General features: G+C 40.8%; 1 protein-coding gene across 1 annotated transcript; it reads right to left on the reverse strand.

Annotated features, from left to right (window-relative positions):
* Window positions 1-3,581: 3,581 nt before the first annotated feature.
* Window positions 3,582-20,795, reverse strand: LOC129401586 (uncharacterized). Its single transcript, XM_055124308.1, has 3 exons — window positions 19,856-20,795; window positions 7,688-7,890; window positions 3,582-4,598 (listed from the first exon to the last, which is right to left on the reverse strand). Exons 1-3 carry the CDS (start codon window positions 20,793-20,795, stop codon window positions 3,582-3,584), a joined length of 2,160 nt encoding a protein of 719 aa, XP_054980283.1.
* Window positions 20,796-21,586: the final 791 nt, after the last annotated feature.

A 21,586-nucleotide genomic window follows, 5' to 3' on the forward strand; every position in this document is an offset into this window, starting at 1 on the left:
CAACAACAGCTTTGCCCAGCAGATGGAAAAGCGAGAGACATTGTACTGAATAAAGAACAGCCTATGAGAGCACTACGGACTGCCCAGGCGACCTACGGCTTGGACAGTCCCTGGGTGTTTGTCTGTCTCGTTCCCTGCAAATGACCCCACTGGACAGGGATTGAAAGTGTCAATTTGATTTGCATCAGACATGAGACCATGAAAGATGAAACATAAAACCTTAAGGAAAAACCCTTAAGGGGTGTTTCCACCACCTATGATCCTAAAGACACAGGCCTCTCAGAGAGAATAGATCAATGATAATAGCTCTCACACCCTGTTTTAATAGAAACTGCATTGCTGAGGTAGTAAATGGGGAAATGTTTTGTATGCGGAATAATTAAAATGTTTCTTAGCTCTCTACTTTCCTTTATTTTAATTCACTTTTTTTTGTTGGATCACCATGAGGTACAGTTACAAAGATTTCATGTTCGAGTTTCAGTCATACAATGATTGCACACCCATCCCTGCACCAGTGCAAATCTTCCACCACAATTGTCCCCAGTATATCCCCATCTCGACTTTCTCCCTGCCTCTATGGAAGACATTTTCCCCCAGAATCTCTCTCTACTTTGGGGCATTATGGTTTGCAACACAGATTCTGAGAGCTCTGTACTTTTTTTTTCTGTTTGCCGCTTTTCTTCAAAAGAACCCCCACAACAAAGACCTGTTAAATATGATCTCTGTCTTAAGAAGAAATGGAAAAAATGACTACTGATCAACAGGTAGATAGCTAGGTGATGTAATGGCCTCAAGGTTCCCAGCTTGTTTATCCCAGATCCACCTTCCATGGTTCTTTAGGAAATAGGCAAGACAGAAATCTTAATTTCTTCCTTCTGCCCGTATACATAATACCTAGATTGAGCATTGTTCCTACTTCCTTGCACTCTGGGGTGCAATAAAGTCTTTCACTTAAGAAACAAAGTCAAAAGAACTAAAGAGTAGAGCTAGATGGGAAGTGTTAGGGTTCTGGATCAGAGAGAACACACAAAACAATAAGCTTTGCGGTATAACGTTTATTCAGCACAAGTCTAAGAAGCATTGAGTTCAGAAGCTGAAAAAGCTGAGAAGGCTGAGAAAGCTGACCCATGTGGGCCATGCCCTCCAGTAGGGGAGAGACTCTTCCCCTTGTTTCCAGGATCCTTTTATGCTCAAAGAGGACAGGGGGCTTTCCTGATTATCTCATACAACATCCTCCTGACACTTTTCCTTACTCAGTGCTGTAGTTATCTCCACTGACTTCATGCAGGGTAATTCTGCCTTTTCAGCTGATTCCCATAAAGAATGTCTGGTCCAACTGATGGTTTGGCAGAGTGAGGCAGGTTCATCTGAGCGCCGGTTAGAGCTGATTCTTTCTGAAATGGCTGTGCTGATGCTAAGAAGAGCTAAGTATTGCCAAGAGGGGAGTGGGTCTCCACGGGAAGCAATAGGAATCAGCAAAAGGCCAAGGGGCCGCTCTTCAACAAAATGAAGAGCGTATCATATAGCCAACAACTCTGAAAATAAGAGTTCCAAACTGCAACTACACACTTGAAAATGTTCCTTTCAAGGTGGCAGGATGCAGGTGTGGGAGGGAAATGGAGGGAAACGTGGGGAGGGGCAGAGACACTGGTGATGGGGTTAGGGCTGGAACATAATTTGTCTAAAACTCAACTACGAATCATTGTATATCATGGTGATTAACAAAAAAAATTAAGAAATAAAATGTTGCTTTGCGGCCCCGCGCGAGATCGACCCCGGAGGCAACTGAACCACTTTGGACATGAGCGGCGCCCCCAAAATGCCTCCAAACTGTGTGCTGGGAGCTTCTGGCCCAGGCGCTGCCAGCGAGTGATGCAATTACCAAAAGAATCTTCCTTGGACTTCATATAGAAATCCAAAACCTAATATCTTTTGACTGTTTGATTGTCAGCAACGTGTAAATGTTCCTTTTTGGCAGGGCTTAACGTGGGGGGAAACTCCAAACAATAGTGCTAAGTTTTTTGTTAAAGGGTAAAAGATTGTAGGGATAGAATTTTAGGCAGAATTTTCCCTGGACTTTAACGGGTCGGACTTTGGTGGGAGATCCTAACAAGAATAGTAAGTCTTTTGCTGAAATATTGAAGGCCACCAAAGTGGTAGCCATCTCTATAGACTGAACTAAGCCATATCCCCACGCCGGCTGAGAAGAAATATCCTTCTTTCTCGGGAAAAAACGCGGCGTGGCGTTAACCATAGTATGATGTCCATTAAGCTGACACGGACCTGGTGGCGTGGGAATCGGATGCAAGGGAATAAATTATTATGTACTTGGAACAGCGGGACGCTGGTGGAACCTTGAGCCGGGGCCGATACCAGCGTATTACTTTTGGTTCCAGAAACTGCTTGCAGACATTATACCAGACTATCAACTAAGCTAGAGCCCCACGCGGGCTGATGACGAGAAATAACCATCTCTTTTGGTTTGTTTCCCTTTGTCAGGCAGCGTGGTGATTACTAAACAGGCGTGATCTCGGTGGCGCGGGACGAGGGGGGAAAAAAATAGAAAAGTTATGCAACAAACAGCGGGACTTAATATCTCTACATTCTCAGCAATGGAGAGCTATCAAATGCTTCCTTGACAGTGGGACTGTCTTCTCTTTTTTGGGGGGAAACCCTAGCAACAATAGTGAATTATGTGTTGAAACATGGACTGTAACCAAGATAAAGCGTAAACAAAGTGAAACTTATCACTTACAAGGGCGGGGACCTGGGGGGTGGGAGGGGGCGGGAGGTATAATGGGGTGGTTGGTGATGGAATATGGGCACGGGTGAAGGGAAGGGTGTTTGAGTACTGTATAACTGACATAATCATGAGAACTTTGTAACCCTCCACATGGTGATTCAATAAAATTTAAATTAAAAAAATTATATTACTAGATTAAAAAAAAAAAAGAAATAAAATGTTTATTCCCTCTAGTGCCCTGGACAGCAAGACTGCCTTTGTCTTCTTTAGTGGTATCTCAATTGCAGGAGTTGATGGGAATGTATTTTACTATTTGTGCCTCCAAGTAACATTCTCCAAATAACATCCTCAAGTTTCTTGAGTCACCCACGTGGCTTGGAAACACTACTCTGTTTCTTAGTTACCCGGGCGTCAAAGGAGCCCAAAGCACCAAACTTCAGCAGCTCAGGCAGCTCTCCACATGCTCAGGTGGAGCCTCACCCATGAGTGAATGTATTCCTGGACATGTCATCCTTTACACCACTAATATTCCAAGACTAGAACAACACATTTTACATTGGTTAAAGTAACTTCTTTTTCATTCTTGCCAGTTATCATCTTTAACTCTTTCCCATTCCTAAACTCAACAAGCTGAAATAAGGCAACATGAACTTTATTCACTGGTATGAAAATTCCCCCAGTCAGTGAAATCTGTTTGAGAAATGTCAGAAGAATGTGACGTGAGAATCCCAAACACTCTGACATGTGGGAGAAGACAGTTTCATTAGAACACTCAGAAAGCCAAAGATTCCATGTACAATAGCTTCCATGTTTATACTAATATATATAGAAAAAACATTCATATTAAGTTATTGAAGCTACAAGACTTCATTCTGTTAACAAATAATTTTAGGGCCTGTTTTATATCTCTGTTTCTCAGGCTGTAGATGAAAGGGTTCAGCATGGGGGTGACTATCATATACATCACAGAAGCAGCTATGTCTTTATTACTGGAGATGGATGGTGAGGAGAAAAAATATACTTCTGCAACTGTACCATAGAATAAAGACACAACGAGGAGATGGGAACCACAGGTAGAAAGGACTTTGAAGAATCTCTTAGCAGAAGGATCCTTCAGCACAGAGGCCCATATACGAATATAAGAGCCCACAATAGTGGCAAAAGGCAGAAAAACAATTATTCCAGTCTCAATGAAGATAACCCATTCATTAACTGAGACATCTGAACAGCTCATCTTCAAGAGAACCGGGAGTTCACAGAAGAAGTGGGGGATGGTAATGTCATCACAAAAGGACACTCGAACCAAGAGGAGGGTGTGCAACAGAGAGCGGAGAGAACAGTAGATCCAGGATGCAGAAACTAATGAGACACATTTCTCTTGCCTCATGATAGTGGCATAGTGAAGTGGGTGACAAATGGCCACATACCTGTCATAGGCCATCAATGTAAGAAGAAAGATGTCGACACAACCAAACCATATGTAAAAATATATCTGTGACACACACCCTGCATAGGGGATGGACTTGTGAATGCTCTGCATGTCCATCAGCATTTTGGGCACATTGACAGATGAGAAGCATATGTCAGTGAGAGCCAAGTGGCTGAGGAAGAAGTACATGGGGGTGTGGAGACGAGAGTCCATCCGGATGAGCAGGATGATGAGCAGGTTCCCCAGCACCGTGGCCAGGTACATAACCAGGAATAAGGTGAAGAACAAACCCTGATGTTCTGGAGGTATAGGGAGTCCCAGAAGCATAAATTCAGACACAGTGGTCCTATTACCTCTTTTCATGCTGCTCATGTTTCCGCTGGGAATGAAATGGAGAGAAAACTCTGTTACTTTTATAGCCATAACCTTATAATAATGCCATATTTATATGAAAATGTTACATTGAAACAAGTCTCCTTTCTATTTCTCAAACCAGAGAATGCAAAAACCAGAGCCTGTACCATTCAGATGCCATTGATATATCACTTCACTATGACTATCAGATTTCCTTCTTGAATTGGAGGAAAAATTTTTTTTTCAGTAAAAAAGCATCAAACTATATCTTTGTGTCCCATGTACTACATAAAGCTCTCTAGGAATAACACGGTCTCAGTGTTGAATGAGTGTTTACCTTGTGTCATGCCTGGAAATCTTATTAATTTACTATGATAACATAAAGGTGGGATGGAGCGATAGCAGAGCAGGTATGGAGTTTCCTTAGCACACGGACAACTAGGGTTAGATTCCTCCATGCCTCTTGAAGAGCCTGGCTTGATACCGAGAGTATCTCCCCCTGCACAACATTCCATATTCCAAAACCAGTAACAACATTTCTTACAATGGAGACGTTACTGGCTCCCAGTCGAGCAAATCCATGAGCAAAGGATGGCAGGGACATGACAGTGACAACATAAAGATATGGACATCCAGGAGGTATCATGTGTATCATACTGATGTTCAATACCAGGACCTCAGATGGCTCTCTGAACACTGCCAGGAGTAAGCCCGGGCATAGCAGGATGTGTCACAAAGTAAAACAAAGCAAAATACCTGAACATCAGTTGATAACTTTCAACATTTACCTTTAATATAACGTGAAACTACATTGGGAGAGAATTACTACCCTGTAAATTGTTGGATGCTCCCTGCTCAGAGATATCAGGCAGTAGTTTTTTTTACCAAAAAATTTATTAACATTAACAATAGTGGCAGATATTGATTCTTTATAGACACTATGCACACACCATTCCAAGGGATTTATATCACTGTATCACTGTCATCCCTTGCTCATTATTTGCTCGAGAAGGCACCAGTAACATTTTCATTGTAAGACTTGTTGTTACTGTTTTGTGCATAGTTTATATCCAATTTTATTTATAAAATCTCAACAGAGCACAACAAAAAGCAGCATTTAATCCAGTTTAATAACTGGGGACAATAGATATGTTATCTGAATATGCAAAGTTACATCATTCATAAGTAAAATAGATGAAAATACATTATTTAGGGATAATATCTTCGAACCACTGTATATAATACTCATAATTCTTTTTGTTATGGTAACCAGATATGTTTTATAATATCACTTCACTTCTAAAGTTATGATATTTATGAATCATATAATCCCCAGTGTTTTGAACATTTTAATTTTAAATAAATATTTATTTGGTTCTCTATAATATATAAAGCAACTTAAATGGTATATATGACAGCATTATTTGAAAGATATGAACAACCTGATAATTTAGACATAAGTGGAAAAACGTTTGACCTCCGCTCTCTAATGGTAGACTTCAAACTCAATATTCCTTAGAAGTTCTAAGATTGAGGTTAGAATTGCCAAACAAATACTGCCAAGAATGAACCATACTGACCTTTGTATTCAGGTATAGGAGAAGATGGACAAGTCCACTAGGAACCAGTATATTACTTAGAGACACTGACTATTTTGATTCGTGTCCACCTGGAATGACAGTGACTTGAGCCTTCCATCAAGGCCAGGATGCTCATGGACATGTTCTGTGTATGTCTTCCCTGGAAGAAACTAGAAGAAAATTAGCAGACCATTGTGGGAGATTCTATGCAGGCAAGACCTCAGAAGACAGCTCAGCATGAGCTGGAAATGTCAGGCCGTGTCCAAGATTATGAGAAGGGCCTGTATAGGAGTTTTCTTAAATTCCTTAGCATTTTATCCTATGATCGCTAAGACATTGGAGAAATAAGAATCTTGATGACAATAACACTTCAACAGTTGGGGAGAGATAAAGGTTATACTTCATCTTCTTTGAGAACTTTTTGTATGCCAGGCATGATACTAAATAACTTGTGTACATTTTTCATTTGAAGTTGTGATATTGTATTGCGATCAAATATTTACCCTTTAAAACTGGAAATTATTTCAGATACAGATATGTAAGAATCAGACTTCAGATAATATCTTAATATTACATATTGAGGTACTGGCACAGTATGTATTATGTGATAGAGGTGGAAACACACATGAACATATTTAATCAGTGTAGTATTGTAATCACTATTGACAGTCCATTAGATATGCATTGGTGAGATAGGTGCTTCCTAGTCATTAACTTAAACCACCACTACTTTTACAAAGACATGAGCAAATACAAAGAGTATAATAAGTGAAATACTCAATAAGTCAATATTCAACATAGTATATGTCTAAGTGTTTTGAGCCTTTTTCCCGTGTTTATTTTTGGCAAGTTTAGAAAACTGCCCTCTGTAGCTGGAAACAAATTTGTCTGATCAGACATTACAGTCTCATATTTAAATATTAGATCTGCACACAGAGGACAATATGTAAGTCACTGAAGGAGAACAGAGCAGGTTTTAACCACACATCCCAAATCACACTCAGTACTGCTCTTCATGTACTTAATTGAAATTTATTTGGCTCTGTGTTTTCTGACCAATGAGAGGAAAGTATCCAATCATGTATAGCATGCATCTTCCACAGTTTCTACATCCATGTCTCGTCTTATGTCCTTGTGTTTTTCTCCATTTTCCTTTCTATATAAGGAGATATATCACACACATCCAACACAATTTTTGAAGAAACATACAAATATTGACATCACACCAACAGGAATCAACACATAGACTCATACGCAAATCACACATATTTTGAAACACACAGAGACAGATATTTCTGTCCTGGATGCACACCTCACTCCTCACTCTGTGCTCAGCACTCATGAGTAGCTCAGGTACCTTCCCATCCAGTTTCTGACTCACCACCTGCTATCATAGACATCAGAATAAAAAGAGTAGAAAGAAGCATCCATAAGCCCCTCACCTCCTGAACTTTCTGTTCTGATACCCAGAACGTCAAGAAGAGCACCACTTTATAGATCTTATGGAGAAGAGCAAGCCAATCTCCCTAAGCTCCTGGTTAAGAAAAGAAAGTAGAGTAATTGCCTCCAGTCCAATCAGACCCTGGGGAATAGCTCGGGCAGGGGCTGGAGGAACTGAGCTGCTTGGGCCACCTGAGAGAAGGTCCCAGGTATCAGGGGCATCTTGGCTGTTCCCTGCCTGCAAAATTCAGGCCGAAGCAGAAATCGCTCAGCTGCTCCAACACCAGCCAATGGGTTGGTAGCCAGGGCTGGATGCAGGATCCAACATTCATTCACTGTTGACGCTACATAAGTAAAGTAACTTCCCTTAACCTTTGAGGCAGAAGTTATAAAATTTAGAGAGTAAAAAGTCAATCATCACGAAGATTTCATTAAGTATCAATGAGGTCAATCATGCTTAAGGACTCAGATGCATAGCACATGCTCACTGTTGCTATCACTTTGTATATTCCAACAAAAGAATAATGCATATAGAATCCTTGATATTGCTACACAATTGGAGTGACTGAATCACTCATACAACTGGTTCCTATCACCCTCAGTTACATACTCCTACTTCCTTAATAAAGATCTAAGTATCTCTACAAATAGACATAGTTATGAGATACAAATATTCAGAAAATCAGTCCTTTGTATCTAACAGGCTTCCTCTAATCCTAACATATAGTGATACATATCCCACATGTTGGAGGTCGGATTGGGCCACTTTCAGACTTACTGCAGAGAGACCATTTGCATATGATTCTTGGACCCTCCCTCTCCAAAAAAAATTTTCCTAATAGCACAGAAGATAAGCATCTTATTCTTCCCTCTCATACCTTATCACAGCTTAGTACAATCCTGAAAATTTTAGTTGGTTTCAAATGAGGTCACGTTCTTTTAGTCTATTCAAGATTTTTTTAGTGTAAACAAGCATCCCTGTCGTCTCAATATTGATACCTGCCGAAGGTTTCCCTTCTTTCACCATCTTTTAATTGTTCAGCCAGGGAAAGACAGAACTTATAAATATGAAAGTTTTTTCTTTCATAGGTAGGCACAGGTAGGTTATTCAAATACCCAAGTCTAGAAATGATAATCTAAAATTAATTTTAAAAGACAAGTGAAAAATTAATAGGATAATAGGAATTCAAAAAATTGTTCAAGACAAGAAAAAGATATCAAGGGTATACAGTAGGAAAGGAAGAGGTCAATTTATCACTATTTGCAGGGAATTTGATACTATACTTAGAAAACCCTAAAGATTCAACAGAAAAGTTCCTAGAAACAATAGGTCCATGTAGTAAAGTGGCAGGCTATAAAATCAACACCCCAAAAATCCATGGTTTTCTTATATATGAATACTGAATGAGAAGCGAGAGTTTAAAGAGATTGTCAATCTATACAATGGAATACTATGCAGCTGTTAGAAAAAAGGAGGTCAAGAATTTTGTAGTTAAGTGGATGGGCATGAAAAGTTTCATGCTGAGTGAAATGAGTCAGAAAGTGAGAGACAGACATAGAAAGATTGCACTCATCTATGGTATATAGAATAACAGAGTGGGAGACTAACACCCAAGAACTGTAGAAATAAGTACCAGGAGGTTGACTCCATGGCTTCGAGGCTGGCCTCACGTTCCGGGGAAAGGTCAACTCAGAGAAGCGATCACCAACTACATTGTAGTCGAAGGCCATGTGGGGGAAGGGAGTTGCGGGCTGAATGAGGGCTAGAGACTGAGCACAGCGGCCACTCAACACCTTTATTGCAACCCACAACAGCTAATTAGAGAGAGAAAACAGAAGGGAATGCCTTGCCACAGTGGCAGGGTGGGGTGGGGGGGAGATGGGATTGGGGAGGGTGGGAGGGACACTGGGTTTACGGGTGGTGGAGAATGGGCACTGGTGAAGGGATGGGTTCCCAAACTTTGTATGAGGGAAGTATAAGCACAAAAGTGTATAAATCTGTAACTGTACCCTCACGGTGATTCTCTAATTAAAAATAAATAAATTAAAAAAAAATAAAGAGATTGTCAAGATGGCCAAAATTGTCGGTTGTTTAAGTGCTCCTGGGGTATCAACACAAACAACATATAAACATTAAATGGTTTCACAACCTCCTGTGAGGCATCATGATGAGCAAATTCATGGAAATTCTCCATATTCAATGAATGAGAAGATTTTTCATTATCTCAACGCTACTCAAGTCAGAACTGTGGACATTTGAAGCTACGGAACATTTCTATTACATCAGGAAAGGGGAGAATCGAAGTTAATAAAATGCAAGAGATCAGCAATCTGATGAGCTGGTATTGGACAGAAACGTAGGACCAAGTGCATAAGGGAACTGAGCTAAAAGGACTTACAGGACATCAACTTTTATACTGCCAGTGGCTAATCTAATATTATTTATTTTGGGGGATTGATGCACAAGTTGTGATACCTAGAAAATACTCCTGGATTAATTCCTGTAAGTTCCTGGAGCATGTGCAGAGCTATAAAGTGTACATGAACCTCCTCCATAAGAAACCTCTGCTCCAGACCCTGAAGTCCCTTCCTAGACCCCTTTGGATGGAGGTGCTCTTCTTTTTTTTGACTATTGCTAAAGACTTGTCAATTTACTTGTCATTTCAAAGAACCATCTCTCAATAAGCTTCCTGTATTGGGTTTTTAAAAAATCTTTATTTTACAATGTTGAGTGAAGAAGAGTCCCTTTCTCCCCACATCCACGCCAACACCGGTTGTTTTTGTTTTTGGAGATGTGGGCCAGTCTCTGTGGTGTGAGATGATATCTCATGGTTGTTTTGATCTGCATCTCCCTGATGATTAGTGATGTTGAACATTTTCTCATGTGCCTCTGAGCTATTCGGATTTCTTCTTTGGGAAAATTTCTGTTCATTTTATCACCCCATTTTTTGATCGTGTTGGCAGTTTTCTTCTTGTGGAGTTCAACCAGTGCATTTTATATCCTTGATATCAACCCCTTATCGGGTGGGTACTGCATAAATATCCTTTCCCATTCTGTAGATTGTCTTTGTACTTTTGTCACTGTTTCTCTTGAGGTGCAGAGGCTTCTTAGTTTGAGATAGTCCCATTTATTTATCTCCGTTTTGACCTGCTTGGCCAGTGGCGTGTCAGCTTTGAAGATACCTTTGGCTTCAATGTTGTGGAGGGTTTTGCCGACCTTGTCTTCAATGTACCTTATGGTTTGTGGTCTGATGTTGAGGTCTTTAATCCATTTTGATCTGACTATCGTACAAGGTGATAGGTGGAGGTCTAGGCCCATTTTTTTGCATGTAGCTGTCCAGTTTTGCCAGCACAATTTGTTAAACATGCTTTCCTTGCTCCACTTCACATTACTTGCTCCCTTATCAAAGATTAGATGTTCATATACTTGGGGGGATGTGTCAGCGTATTCAACCCTGTTCCATTGGTCTGCTGCTCTGCCTTTGTTCCAGTACCAAGCTGTTTTAATGACTACCGCTTTGTAGTAGAGTTGGAAGTTGGGGAGGTTGATTCCTCCCATTTTCTTTTCCCCAAGAACTGCTTTAGCTATTCGTGGGGGCTTATTGTTCCATATGCATTTCAGGAGCACTTGCTCCATTTCTTTGAAGAATGACAAAGGTATTTCTATAGGGATCGCATTGAATTTGTACAATGCTTTGGGGAGAATTGCCATTTTGACAATATTAATTCTTCCAATCCATGAGCAGGGGATATTTTTCCATTTCCTCCTGTCTTCTTTTATTTCCGGAAGTAGCGTTTTTTAGTTTTCATTGTACAAGTTCTTTACCTCCTTAGTTAAGCTGATTCCCAGGTATTTGATTTTTTGAGGCACAATTGTGAATGGGGTAGCTTTTATCATGTTGCTTTCTTCTCTCTCACTATTTGCATATAAGAAAGCCATGGACTTTTGGGTATTGATTTTATAGCCTGCAACTTTACTATATGAGTCTATTGTTTCTAGGAGTTTCTTGGTAGAGGTTTTTGGGTTTTCTAAGTATAATATCATATCATCAGCGAACAGTGAGAGATAGATTTCTTTCTTTCCTACCTGAATGCCCATAATATCTTTTTCTTGCCTAATCGCAATTGCAAGAGCTTCCAGTACTATATTGAACAGAAGAGGAGAGAGTGGGCATCCGTGTCTTTTCCCTGTTCTCAGTGGGAAGGGTCTTAGATTTTCCCCATTGAGAATGATGCTTGCCGTAGGCTTGTGGTAGATGGCTTTGACTATATTGAGGAAGGTCCCTTCTATAGCCCTTTTGGCGAGAGTTTTCATCATAAACGGGTGCTGGATCTTGTCAAAGGCTTTCTCTGCATCTATTGATATGATTATAATATTTTTATCTTTTCTTTTGTTGATATAATGGATTATGTTGATTGTTTTCCGAATGTTAAACCATCCTTGCATCCCCAGGATGAATCCCACTTGGTCGTGGTGTATGATCTTTTCGATGAGTTGTTGAATTCTGTTTACTAATATTTTGTTGAGAATCTTCGCATCTGTGTTCATCAGGGATATTGGCCTGAAGTTTTCTTTTTTTGTGGTGTCCTTATTTGCTTTTGGTATTAGGGAGATGTGAGCCTCATAGAAACTGTTTGGTAGGGTTTCTTTTTTTTCAATTTCTTGGAAAAGCTTGAGAAGAACTGGCAATAGGACCTCTTTAAATGTTTGGAAGAATTTGCTAATGAATCCCTCTGGGCCTGGGCTTTTGTTATTGGGAAGACTTTTGATTACTGTTTCAATTTCCTTGACTTTAATAGGAATATTCAGAAAATCCAGGTCTTCGTGGTTCAGCTTTCGGAGATTATAGGAATCCAGGCATTTATCCATTTCTTCTAGGTTCTTTTGTTTTGTGGCATACAGATTTTCAAAGTAGTCTCTGATGATCTTTTGAATTTCATTGGTTTCTACTGCGATGTCCCCCTTTTCATTTCTCATTCGATTTATAAGTGTTCTCTCTCTATCTTTGTGAGTCTTGCTAGTGGTTTATCAATCTTATTTATTTTCTCAAAGAACCAGCTCTTGGTTTCATTGATCTTTCGAATTTTCTTTTGGGTTTCCCTGTCGTTAATTTTTGCTCTAAGTTTTATTATCTCTTTCTTTCTGCCTGCCTTGGGCTCCTTTTATTGGTTCTTTTCTAAGTCTTGAGTTGTGAAGTCAAGTTATATATGCGGGCCCTTTCTTCCTTCCTTAGATATGCTTGCAGAGCTATAAATTTTCCCCTTAAAATGGCTTTAGCTGCGTCCCACAGGGTCTGGTAGCTCATGTCTTCATTCTCATTTGTTTCCAGGTATCTTTTGATTTCCTCCTTGATTTCCTTCTTGACCCACTCATTGTTCAACATTGAGCTGTTTAATTCCCAGGTGTTTGATTTATTTTTCTGCATCTGTCCATGATTAGCTTCTATTTTCAGTGCATCATGGTCTGAAAAAATAGCTGGTACAATGTCTATTTTGTTGATTCTGTTGAGGTATGTTCCGTGGCCCAGCGCATGGTCTATTCTGGAAAATGTTCCCTGTGCACTGGAAAAGAATGTGTCTTCCCATTTTTTGGATATAGAGCTCTGTATAGATCTATTAGACCTCTCTCTTCTATTTCTTCTTCTAAAGCCAGTATTTCCTTGGTGAGTATTAATCTTCTTGATCTGTGCAGAGGAGACAGGGCAGTGTTGAAGTCTCCAACTACTATTGTGTTGCCCACAATGTCCTTCTTAAGGTCTGTTAGAACCTGTTGTAGGTATTTAGCTGGCCACTCATTGGGTGCATACACGTTTAGCAGTGTGATTTCTTCCTGCTGTACATGTCCCTTGATTAATAAAAAGTGGCCTTCACTATCCCTTCTAATCTTTTTCAACTTGAAGTCTATGTTGTCTGATACTAGAAAATCCACCCCAGCTTTTTTGAGGGAGTTGTTTGCTTGCAGAATTGTTTTCCATCCTTTGACTTTGAGTCTGTGTTAGTTCTGGCTATTCAGACGTATTTCTTGCAGGCAGTAGAATATTGGGTTGAGTCTCTGAATCCATTTTGCCAGTCTGTGTCTCTTAATTGGTGAATTAAGACCATTGACATTGAGAGAGATTATTGTCATAGGGTTTTGTGCCATCTTTCTGTAAATGTTTGTTGTGCTTGTAGAGTTTTTCTTTTCTTATAGTAGCCCCTTTAGACCTTGTTTTCGGTTTGGTTTAGAGTCTATGAAGTTCCTGAGTTGTTGTTTATCCCCAAAATAATGTATAATTCCTTCGAGTTTGAATGAGAGTTTGGCCGGATAAAGTATTCTTGGTGAGGCATTCATTTCATTGAGTTTTTTCACTATATCCCACCACTGCCTTTGAGCTTGAAGGGTTTCTTCCAATAGGTCTGCTGTGAACATAAGGGGTGCTCCATTGTATGTGATTTCCTTCCTCGACCTTGCGACTTGCAGTAATGTGCCTCTATCTGTTATGTCCATCATCCTAACTATGATATGTCTTGGAGTTTTTCTGTTAGGTTCTCTTTTAGCTGGTAACCTTCTGTCTCCTTGAATCTGGATGTCTGCATTGTCCAGCTCTGGGATCTTTCCAGAAATGATTTTTTTGACTGTGGCTTTTTCATTGGGCTTGTTTCCCTGTCCTTCTGGTAGTCCAATGATTCTAATGTTGTTCCTCTTGAATTCATCCCCTAGGACTCTAATTCTCCCTAGAGCTATTTTGAGGTCTCTCCCCATTGATTGTTTTTGCCTATAGGCTTCCTGGAGCTGATCTTCAAGCTCACTGATTCTGTCCTCTGCTGCAGTCATTCTATTGTTGAGGGCACCCACTGAGTTTTTAATTCATCTACGGAATCCTTTACTTGTGACATTTCCTTCTGTAGGTTTTTTCTTTCTGTTCTCATTTCTTCCCGTAATTTCTCAGCTGTCTGTTGTATCGTTTCTGTGAGGTCCTCCTTTAATGTGACGAATACCTTGTCAAACTTTCGATTGAGTTGATTGAACATCTTGAGGATTTCACCTGTGAATTCTTATAGGAGAGCTCCAGTTTGTAGGTAAGGTCTACTGATGCATCAAGACTCTTTTCTTCGTCCTCCCCTTGTGGCGGGGATTTGCGCTGTTTCTTCATATTGCTGTGGTAGTATAGAAAAGGGGCCTTGAAGTTCACCTCTGGTTGTGAAAAAGGATTCTGAATGCGCTTGGTCAGTGGTGATCAATGTCTTCCGTACTCCCTCTAGAACATGTCCCTCTCTGAAGTTCCTCTATTATTTAGGTGAAAGTTCAAGCAATACTTTTTGACTGTGAGGTCTGTTAGCTTTGGCTTGAATAGCTGCTTCTATTCATAGGTAGTTTTCGAAATTTGGAATTATCTAGGAACTTATTTAGGAAGTATTTTAAGGCCCTCTAAGATGCTAATCAGGGATAGAGGTGATGAATATTGAGAAGTACCAAATAATTGCTCGGTATGTGAAAAAAAAATAACTGCAGGTCCGGAGAAGGCCACACCCACTTTGTTGAAGCCACGCCCACTTTTCTGAGGCCACTCCCACTAACACAATGTGGCTGAGTGACCTCGCGTGGGGGAGGTGCAGGCGCAGATGGGATGGCACCCGATCACTCCACTAACCTGAAAAAGGGAGCGGACCAGTGGGCCAGCGATGGAAGGTGATGAAGGCCTAGGTGGGTGTTGCTCAGAAATGGTGGAGCTAGGGTCAGAGGAAAACTGCGCGAGGGTAGGAGGTGCAGGCACAGATGGGAATGGCGCCCTTTCACTCCACTAACCTGAAAAGAGGGAGCCAACATTACAACTTTATTATGAACAACTTTGTAAACCATGGTGTTTACATAAAGCATCTTTTAAAAATACTGAAAGCAGTATCCAACAACAGAACAAAACCAAAAGGAAAGATAAAATCATGTGGTTTGCTGAAACCTGGATGGAATTGGAGGGTATCATATTAAGCAAAGTAAATCTGGGGGAAAAAGGCAAATGCCAGATGATCTCAATCATTCTTGGAATCTAGAATGAAAGATAAGGCTGGAGAGATAGCACAGTGGCAGGGAATTTGCCTTGCACACAATCAACCTGGGTTCAGTTCCTCCATCCCTCTCAGAGAGCCCAGCAAGCTACGAGAGTATCCCGTCTGCATGGCAGAGCCTGGCAAGCTCCCCGTGGCATATTCGATATGCCAAAAACAGTCACAAGTCTCACGATGAAGACATTACTGGTGCCCACTCGAGCAAATGGATGAGCAATGGGATGACAATGATACAGTGACAGAAAGATAAAAAGGAAATTGATAGTATTGAACAATGACTGACTTTCAGTCTTGAAGGTGAACCTTGAGTACCGGGCCGTGAGGAGGAGAGATGCAGGCTAAGATCAGTCCAAGTCCACGCTTACATGCTACTCTTTGGCGGTAGTGAAAGCATAGTGTCATGTACATCAAAATTATAAACTTAGTTATAATGATGTTACTTTATAACAAAAAATAAAACAGCAACCAGAAAAGATCTGTTAGATAGGATTAATAGATTAGTAGTGACTGGATAGGGGAAAAGCTAGGAATCTGAAATGGGCCAAGAAGTTCCAGCGTCTGGTGATGAATGGGAACTACTCTGAGGAGTGATCATGACCATAAGGTAGTTCATACAATTGTAGCTTCACAATATTGCACACCAGACTTGAGTCTATTATACAATAATATTACCTCAAGAAAAAAAGTAATGTTTTTACTTTTTAAAAAATTTTTTTACTCAGCTGAGACACCAACGTAGGAGAGCTGCTCACAGTACACTTCATCAGATTCCCATCTGAAGGCTATTCTTTGTCCTTGCCCCAAGACAAGACATCACAGGTCTTCCCCAGTAGGGCTAGATCCTTCTTACACGTGTACTCACATGCACCTACCTTCCTAGTTCCCTCACTCTATGATCCTGTCACACTGGGCTCCCAGTTCTCTAAGCTGTGTCTGTAGCTGGTGGTGTCATCCTACAGATCTGAGTGGACAGGATGAGATTCCCATAGGCCACCAGCATCTTTTGGTCTTTACTTAGGGCTGATAGTAATCCTTTACAGTACTTATCAGGTTAGGTGATGAAGAAAAAGACGTGACCTTTGGAAATGATGGATGGACCACAGTACCAAAGTTTTGGCCTCTGTTTCCACATCACTCTCCAATAGCTTACCCCTTCACTTGTGGGCTCCAGTGCTATGTCTTGGGCACAGAGAGATCAGAACCATGCTTCAGCTCCCATTCTCGCTGTTCTGAAAGTTGTAGGACTAGTCACTGATGGTGACTAGTTGTAGGACTAGTCACCCATTCAATTAGATCCACCTTGAAAGGCCTAAAAAACATTCCCTTGTTCAGAAAGCTTGCAGATTTCCCTGCCAATATTTCTGCGTGCCTATCCTACGGCAATGTCAACTCTAAGGAGAACACAGAACAGAAAGTTCTGCTCACTTCTCTGTGGTCATGTACAGAATGTGCCCAGGAATATCTGATAAAGGAGGAGCAATCTGTTTCCCTGTCCACGTTTACAAGGACTTAATCAAACTATGGGAATTCATTCCCCTAACAAAAACCCCCAAGGATGGGAGAGACCCTGTTAGACAAGATCCTTAAGCTATTAGACTGCAAATAGGTTGCAAACATGCACCCAGGAAAGAATAATAAAAAGAGGAAAGAATAGAATAAAGGAAAAGCCACATGAAATGCACCAGGAAAGTATAGAATAAGACTATTTAGTGTCCTTGAGATGGAGTGATATCATGGACAAAAATGGAATAGGAAGCTGCTAGGACTTCGTATTGTAAGGATGCCTTCTATCACTAAGTAAAATACCCCGGCCTCAGATCTTCATGTACTTGTACTAATTGGTATGGATATGCATAGTAACTGTCATTTTTTGTCTCTTTCAACAACAGCTTTGCCCAGCGGATGGAAAAGCGAGAGACATTGTACTGAATAAAGAACAGCCTATGAGAGCACTATGGACTGCCCAGGCGACCTAAGGCTTGACAGTCCCTGGGTGTTTGTCTGTCTCATTTCCTGCAAATTACCCCACTGGACATGGATTGAAAGTGTCAATTTGATTTGCATCAGACATGAAACCATGAAAGATGAAACATAAAACCTTAAGGAAAAACCCTCAAGGGGTGTTTCCACCACATATGATCCTAAAGAAACAGGCCTCTCAGAGAGAATAGATCAATGATAATAGCTCTCACACCCTGTTTTAATAGAAACTGCATTGCTGAGGTAGTAAATGGGGAAATGTTTTGTATGCAGGAATAATTAAAATATTTCTTAACTCTCTACTTTCCTTTATTTTAATTGACTTTTTTTTGTTGGATCACCATGAGGTACAGTTACAAAGATTTCATGTTTGAGCTTCAGTCATACAATGATTGCACACCCATCCCTGCACCATTGCAAATCTTCCACCAAAATTGTCCCCAGTATATCCCCATCTCGACTTTCTCCCTGCCTCTATGGAAGATATTTTCCCCCAGACTCTCTCTCTACTTTGGGGCATTATGGTTTGCAACACAGATTCTGAGAGCTCTGTACTTTTTTTTCTGTTTGACGCTTTTCTTCAAAAGAACCCCCACACCAAAGACCTGTTAAATATGATATCTGTCTTAAGAAGAAATGGAAAAAATGACTACTGATCAACAGGTAGATAGCTAGGTGATGTAATGGCCTCAAGGTTCCCAGCTTGTTTATCCCAGATCCACCTTCCATGGTTCTTTAGGAAATAGGCAAGACAGAAATTTTCAGTTCTTCCTTCTGCCCATATACATAATACCTAGATTGAGCATTGTTCCTACTTCCTTGCACTCTGGGGTGCAATAAATTCTTTCACTTAAGAAACAAAGTGAAAAGAACTAAAAAGTAGAGCTAGATGGGAAGTGTTAGGGTTCTGGATCAGAGAGAACACACAAAACAATAAGCTTTGTGGTATAAAGTTTATTCGTCACACGTCGAAGAAGCATTGAGTTCAGAGCTGAAACAGCTGAGAAGGCTGAGAAAGCTGACCCATGTGGGCCACGCCCTCCAGTAGGAGGGACACCCTTCCCCTGTTTCCAGGGTCCTTTTATGCTGTAAGAAGACAAGGGGGTTTCCTGATCATCTCATACAACATCCTGGTGACACTTTTCCTTACTCAGTTCTGTAATTATCTCCACTGACTTCATGCAGGGTAATTCTGCCTTTTCAGCTGATTCCCATAAAGAGTGTCTGGTCCAACTGATGGTTTGGCAGAGTGAGGCAGGTTCATCTGAGCGCCGGTTAGAGCTGCTTCTTTCCGAAATGGCTGTGCTGATGCTAAGAAGAGCTAAGTATTGCCAAGAGGGGAGTGGGTCTCCACGGGAAGCAATAGGAATCAGCAAAAGTCCAAGGGGCCGCTCTTCAAAAAAATGAAGAGCGTATCATATAGCCAACAACTCTGAAAATAAGAGTTCCAAACTGCAACGTACACACTTGAAAGTGTGCCTTTCAAGGTGGCAGGGTGCAGGTGTAGGAGGTAAATGGAGGGAAACCTGGGGAAGGGCAGAGACATTGGTGATGGGGTTAGGGCTGGAACATAATATGTCTAAAACGCAACTATGAATAATTGTATATCATGGTGCTTTAACAAAAAAAAATTAAGAAATAAAATGTTTTTTCCCTCTAGTGCCCTGGACAGCAAGACTGACTTTGTCTTCTTTAGTGGTATCCTAATTGCAGGATTGATGGGAATATATTTTACTATTTGTGCCTCCAAGTAACATTCTCCAATAACATCCTCAAGTTTCTTGAGTCACCCACGTGCCTTGGAAACTGTACTCTGTTTCTTAGTTACCCGGGCGTCAAAGGAGCCCAAAGCACCAAACTTCAGCAGCTCAGGCAGCTCTCCACATGCTCAGGTGGAGCCTCACCCATGAGTGAATGTATTCCTGGACATGTCATCCTTTTTACCACTAATATTCCAAGACTAGAACAACACATTTTATATAGGTTAAAGTAACTTCTTTTTTCATTCCTGCCAGTTATCATCTTTAACTCTTTCCCATTCCTAAACTCAACAAGCTGAAATACGGCACCATGAACTATAGTCATTGCTATGAAAATCCCCCCAGTCAGTGAAATCTGTCTGAGAAATGTCAGAAGAATGTGACTGAGAATCCCAACCACTCTGACATGTGGGTAAAGACAGTTTCATCAGAACACTCAGAATGCCAGCGATACCATGTACAATAGCTTCCATGTTTTTAATAATATATATTTGAAAACACATTCATATTAAGTTATTGGAGCTACAAGACTTCATTCTGTTAACAAATAATTTTAGGGCCTGTTTTATGTCTCTGTTTCTCAGGCTGTAGATGAAAGGGTTCAGCATGGGGGTGACTATCATATACATCACAGAAGCAGCTATGTCTTTATTACTGGAGATGGATGGTGAGGAGAAAAAGTACACTTCTGCAATTGTACCATAGAATAAAGACACCACAAGGAGATGGGAACCACAGGTAGAAAGGACTTTGAAGAATCTCTTAACAGAAGGATCCTTCAGCACAGAGGCCCATATCCAAATATAAGAGCCTACAATAGTGGCAAAAGGCAGGAAAACAATTATTCCAGTCTCAATGAAGATAAGCCATTCATTAACTGAGACATCTGAACAGCTCATCTTCAAGAGAACTGGGATTTCACAGAAGAAATGGGGGATGGTAATGTCATCACAAAAGGAAACTCGAATGAAGAGGAGGATGTGCAACAGAGAGCGGAGAGAACAGTAGATCCAGGATGCAGAAACTAATGAGACACATTTCTCTTGCCTCATGATAGTGGCATAGTGAAGTGGGTGACAAATGGCCACATACCTGTCATAGGCCATCAATGTAAGAAGAAAGATGTCGACAGAAGCAAACCATATGTAAAAATACATCTGTGACACGCACCCTGCATAGGGGATGGACTTATGAATGCTCTGCATGTCCATCAACATTTTGGGCACAGTGACAGATGAGTAGCATATGTCAGTAAGAGCCAAGTGGCTGAGGAAGAAGTACATGGGTGTGTGGAGACGAGAGTCCATCCGGATGAGCAGGATGATGAGCAGGTTCCCCAGCACCGTGGCCAGGTACATAACCAGGAATAAGGTGAAGAACAAACCCTGATGTTCTGGAGGTATAGGGAGTCCCAGAAGCAGAAATTCAGATACAGTGGTCCTATTACCTCTTTTCATGCTGCTCATGTTTCCGCTGGGAATGAAATGAAGAGAAAACTCTATAACTTTTATAGCCATAACCTTACAATAATGCCATATTTATATGAAAGTGTTACATTGAAACAAGTCTCCTGTCTATTTCTCAAACCAGAGGATGCATAAACCAGAGTCTGTACCATTCAGATGTCATTGATACATCACTTCACTATGACTAACAGATTTCCTTCTTAAACAGGAGGAAAATTTTCTTTTTCTCAGAAAAAAAGCATCAAACTATATGTTTGTGTCCCATGTACTACATAAAGCTCTCTAGGAATAACACGGTCTCAGTGTTGAATGAGTGTTTACCTCGTGTCATGCCTGGAAATCTTAGTAATTTACTATGATAACATAAAGGTGGGATGGAGCGATAGCACAGCGGGTATGGTGTTTCCTTAGCATGCAGCCCACCAGGGTTAGATTCCTCCATGCCTTTCGGATAGCCCGGCATGCTACTGAGAGTGTCTCCCCCTGCACAACATTCCATATTCCAAAACCAGTAACAACATTTCTCACAATGGAGACGTTACCAGCTCCAACTCAAGCAAATCCATGAGCAACAGGATTGCAGGGACATGACAGTGACAATAAAGATATGGACATCCAGAGAGGTAGCATGTGTATCATACTGATGTTCAATACCAGTACCTCAGATGGCTCTCTGAACACTGCCTGGAGTAAGCCCGGGTACAGAAGGATGTGTCACAAAGTAAAACAAAGCAAAATACCTGAACATCAGGAGATAACTTTTAACATTTACCTTTAATATAACGTGAAAC

The sequence above is a fragment of the Sorex araneus genome, chromosome 1 (genome assembly GCF_027595985.1).
Source record: "Sorex araneus isolate mSorAra2 chromosome 1, mSorAra2.pri, whole genome shotgun sequence".
NCBI lineage: Eukaryota > Metazoa > Chordata > Mammalia > Eulipotyphla > Soricidae > Sorex > Sorex araneus.

What these genes read in the sequence shown, in the direction of transcription:
- LOC129401586 (XM_055124308.1), bottom strand. Translation starts at nt 20,795, where the DNA reads ATGAGCAGCATGAAAAGAGGTAATAGGACCACTGTATCTGAATTTCTG. An exon ending in TGTTAACAGAATGAAGTCTT is followed by an intron (nt 7,891 to 19,855) that starts GTAGCTCCAATA and finishes TTACTTATGTAG; the next exon opens with CGTCAACAGTGAATGAATGT. An exon ending in TGCCCGAGCTATTCCCCAGG is followed by an intron (nt 4,599 to 7,687) that starts GTCTGATTGGAC and finishes CATTATTATAAG; the next exon opens with GTTATGGCTATAAAAGTAAC.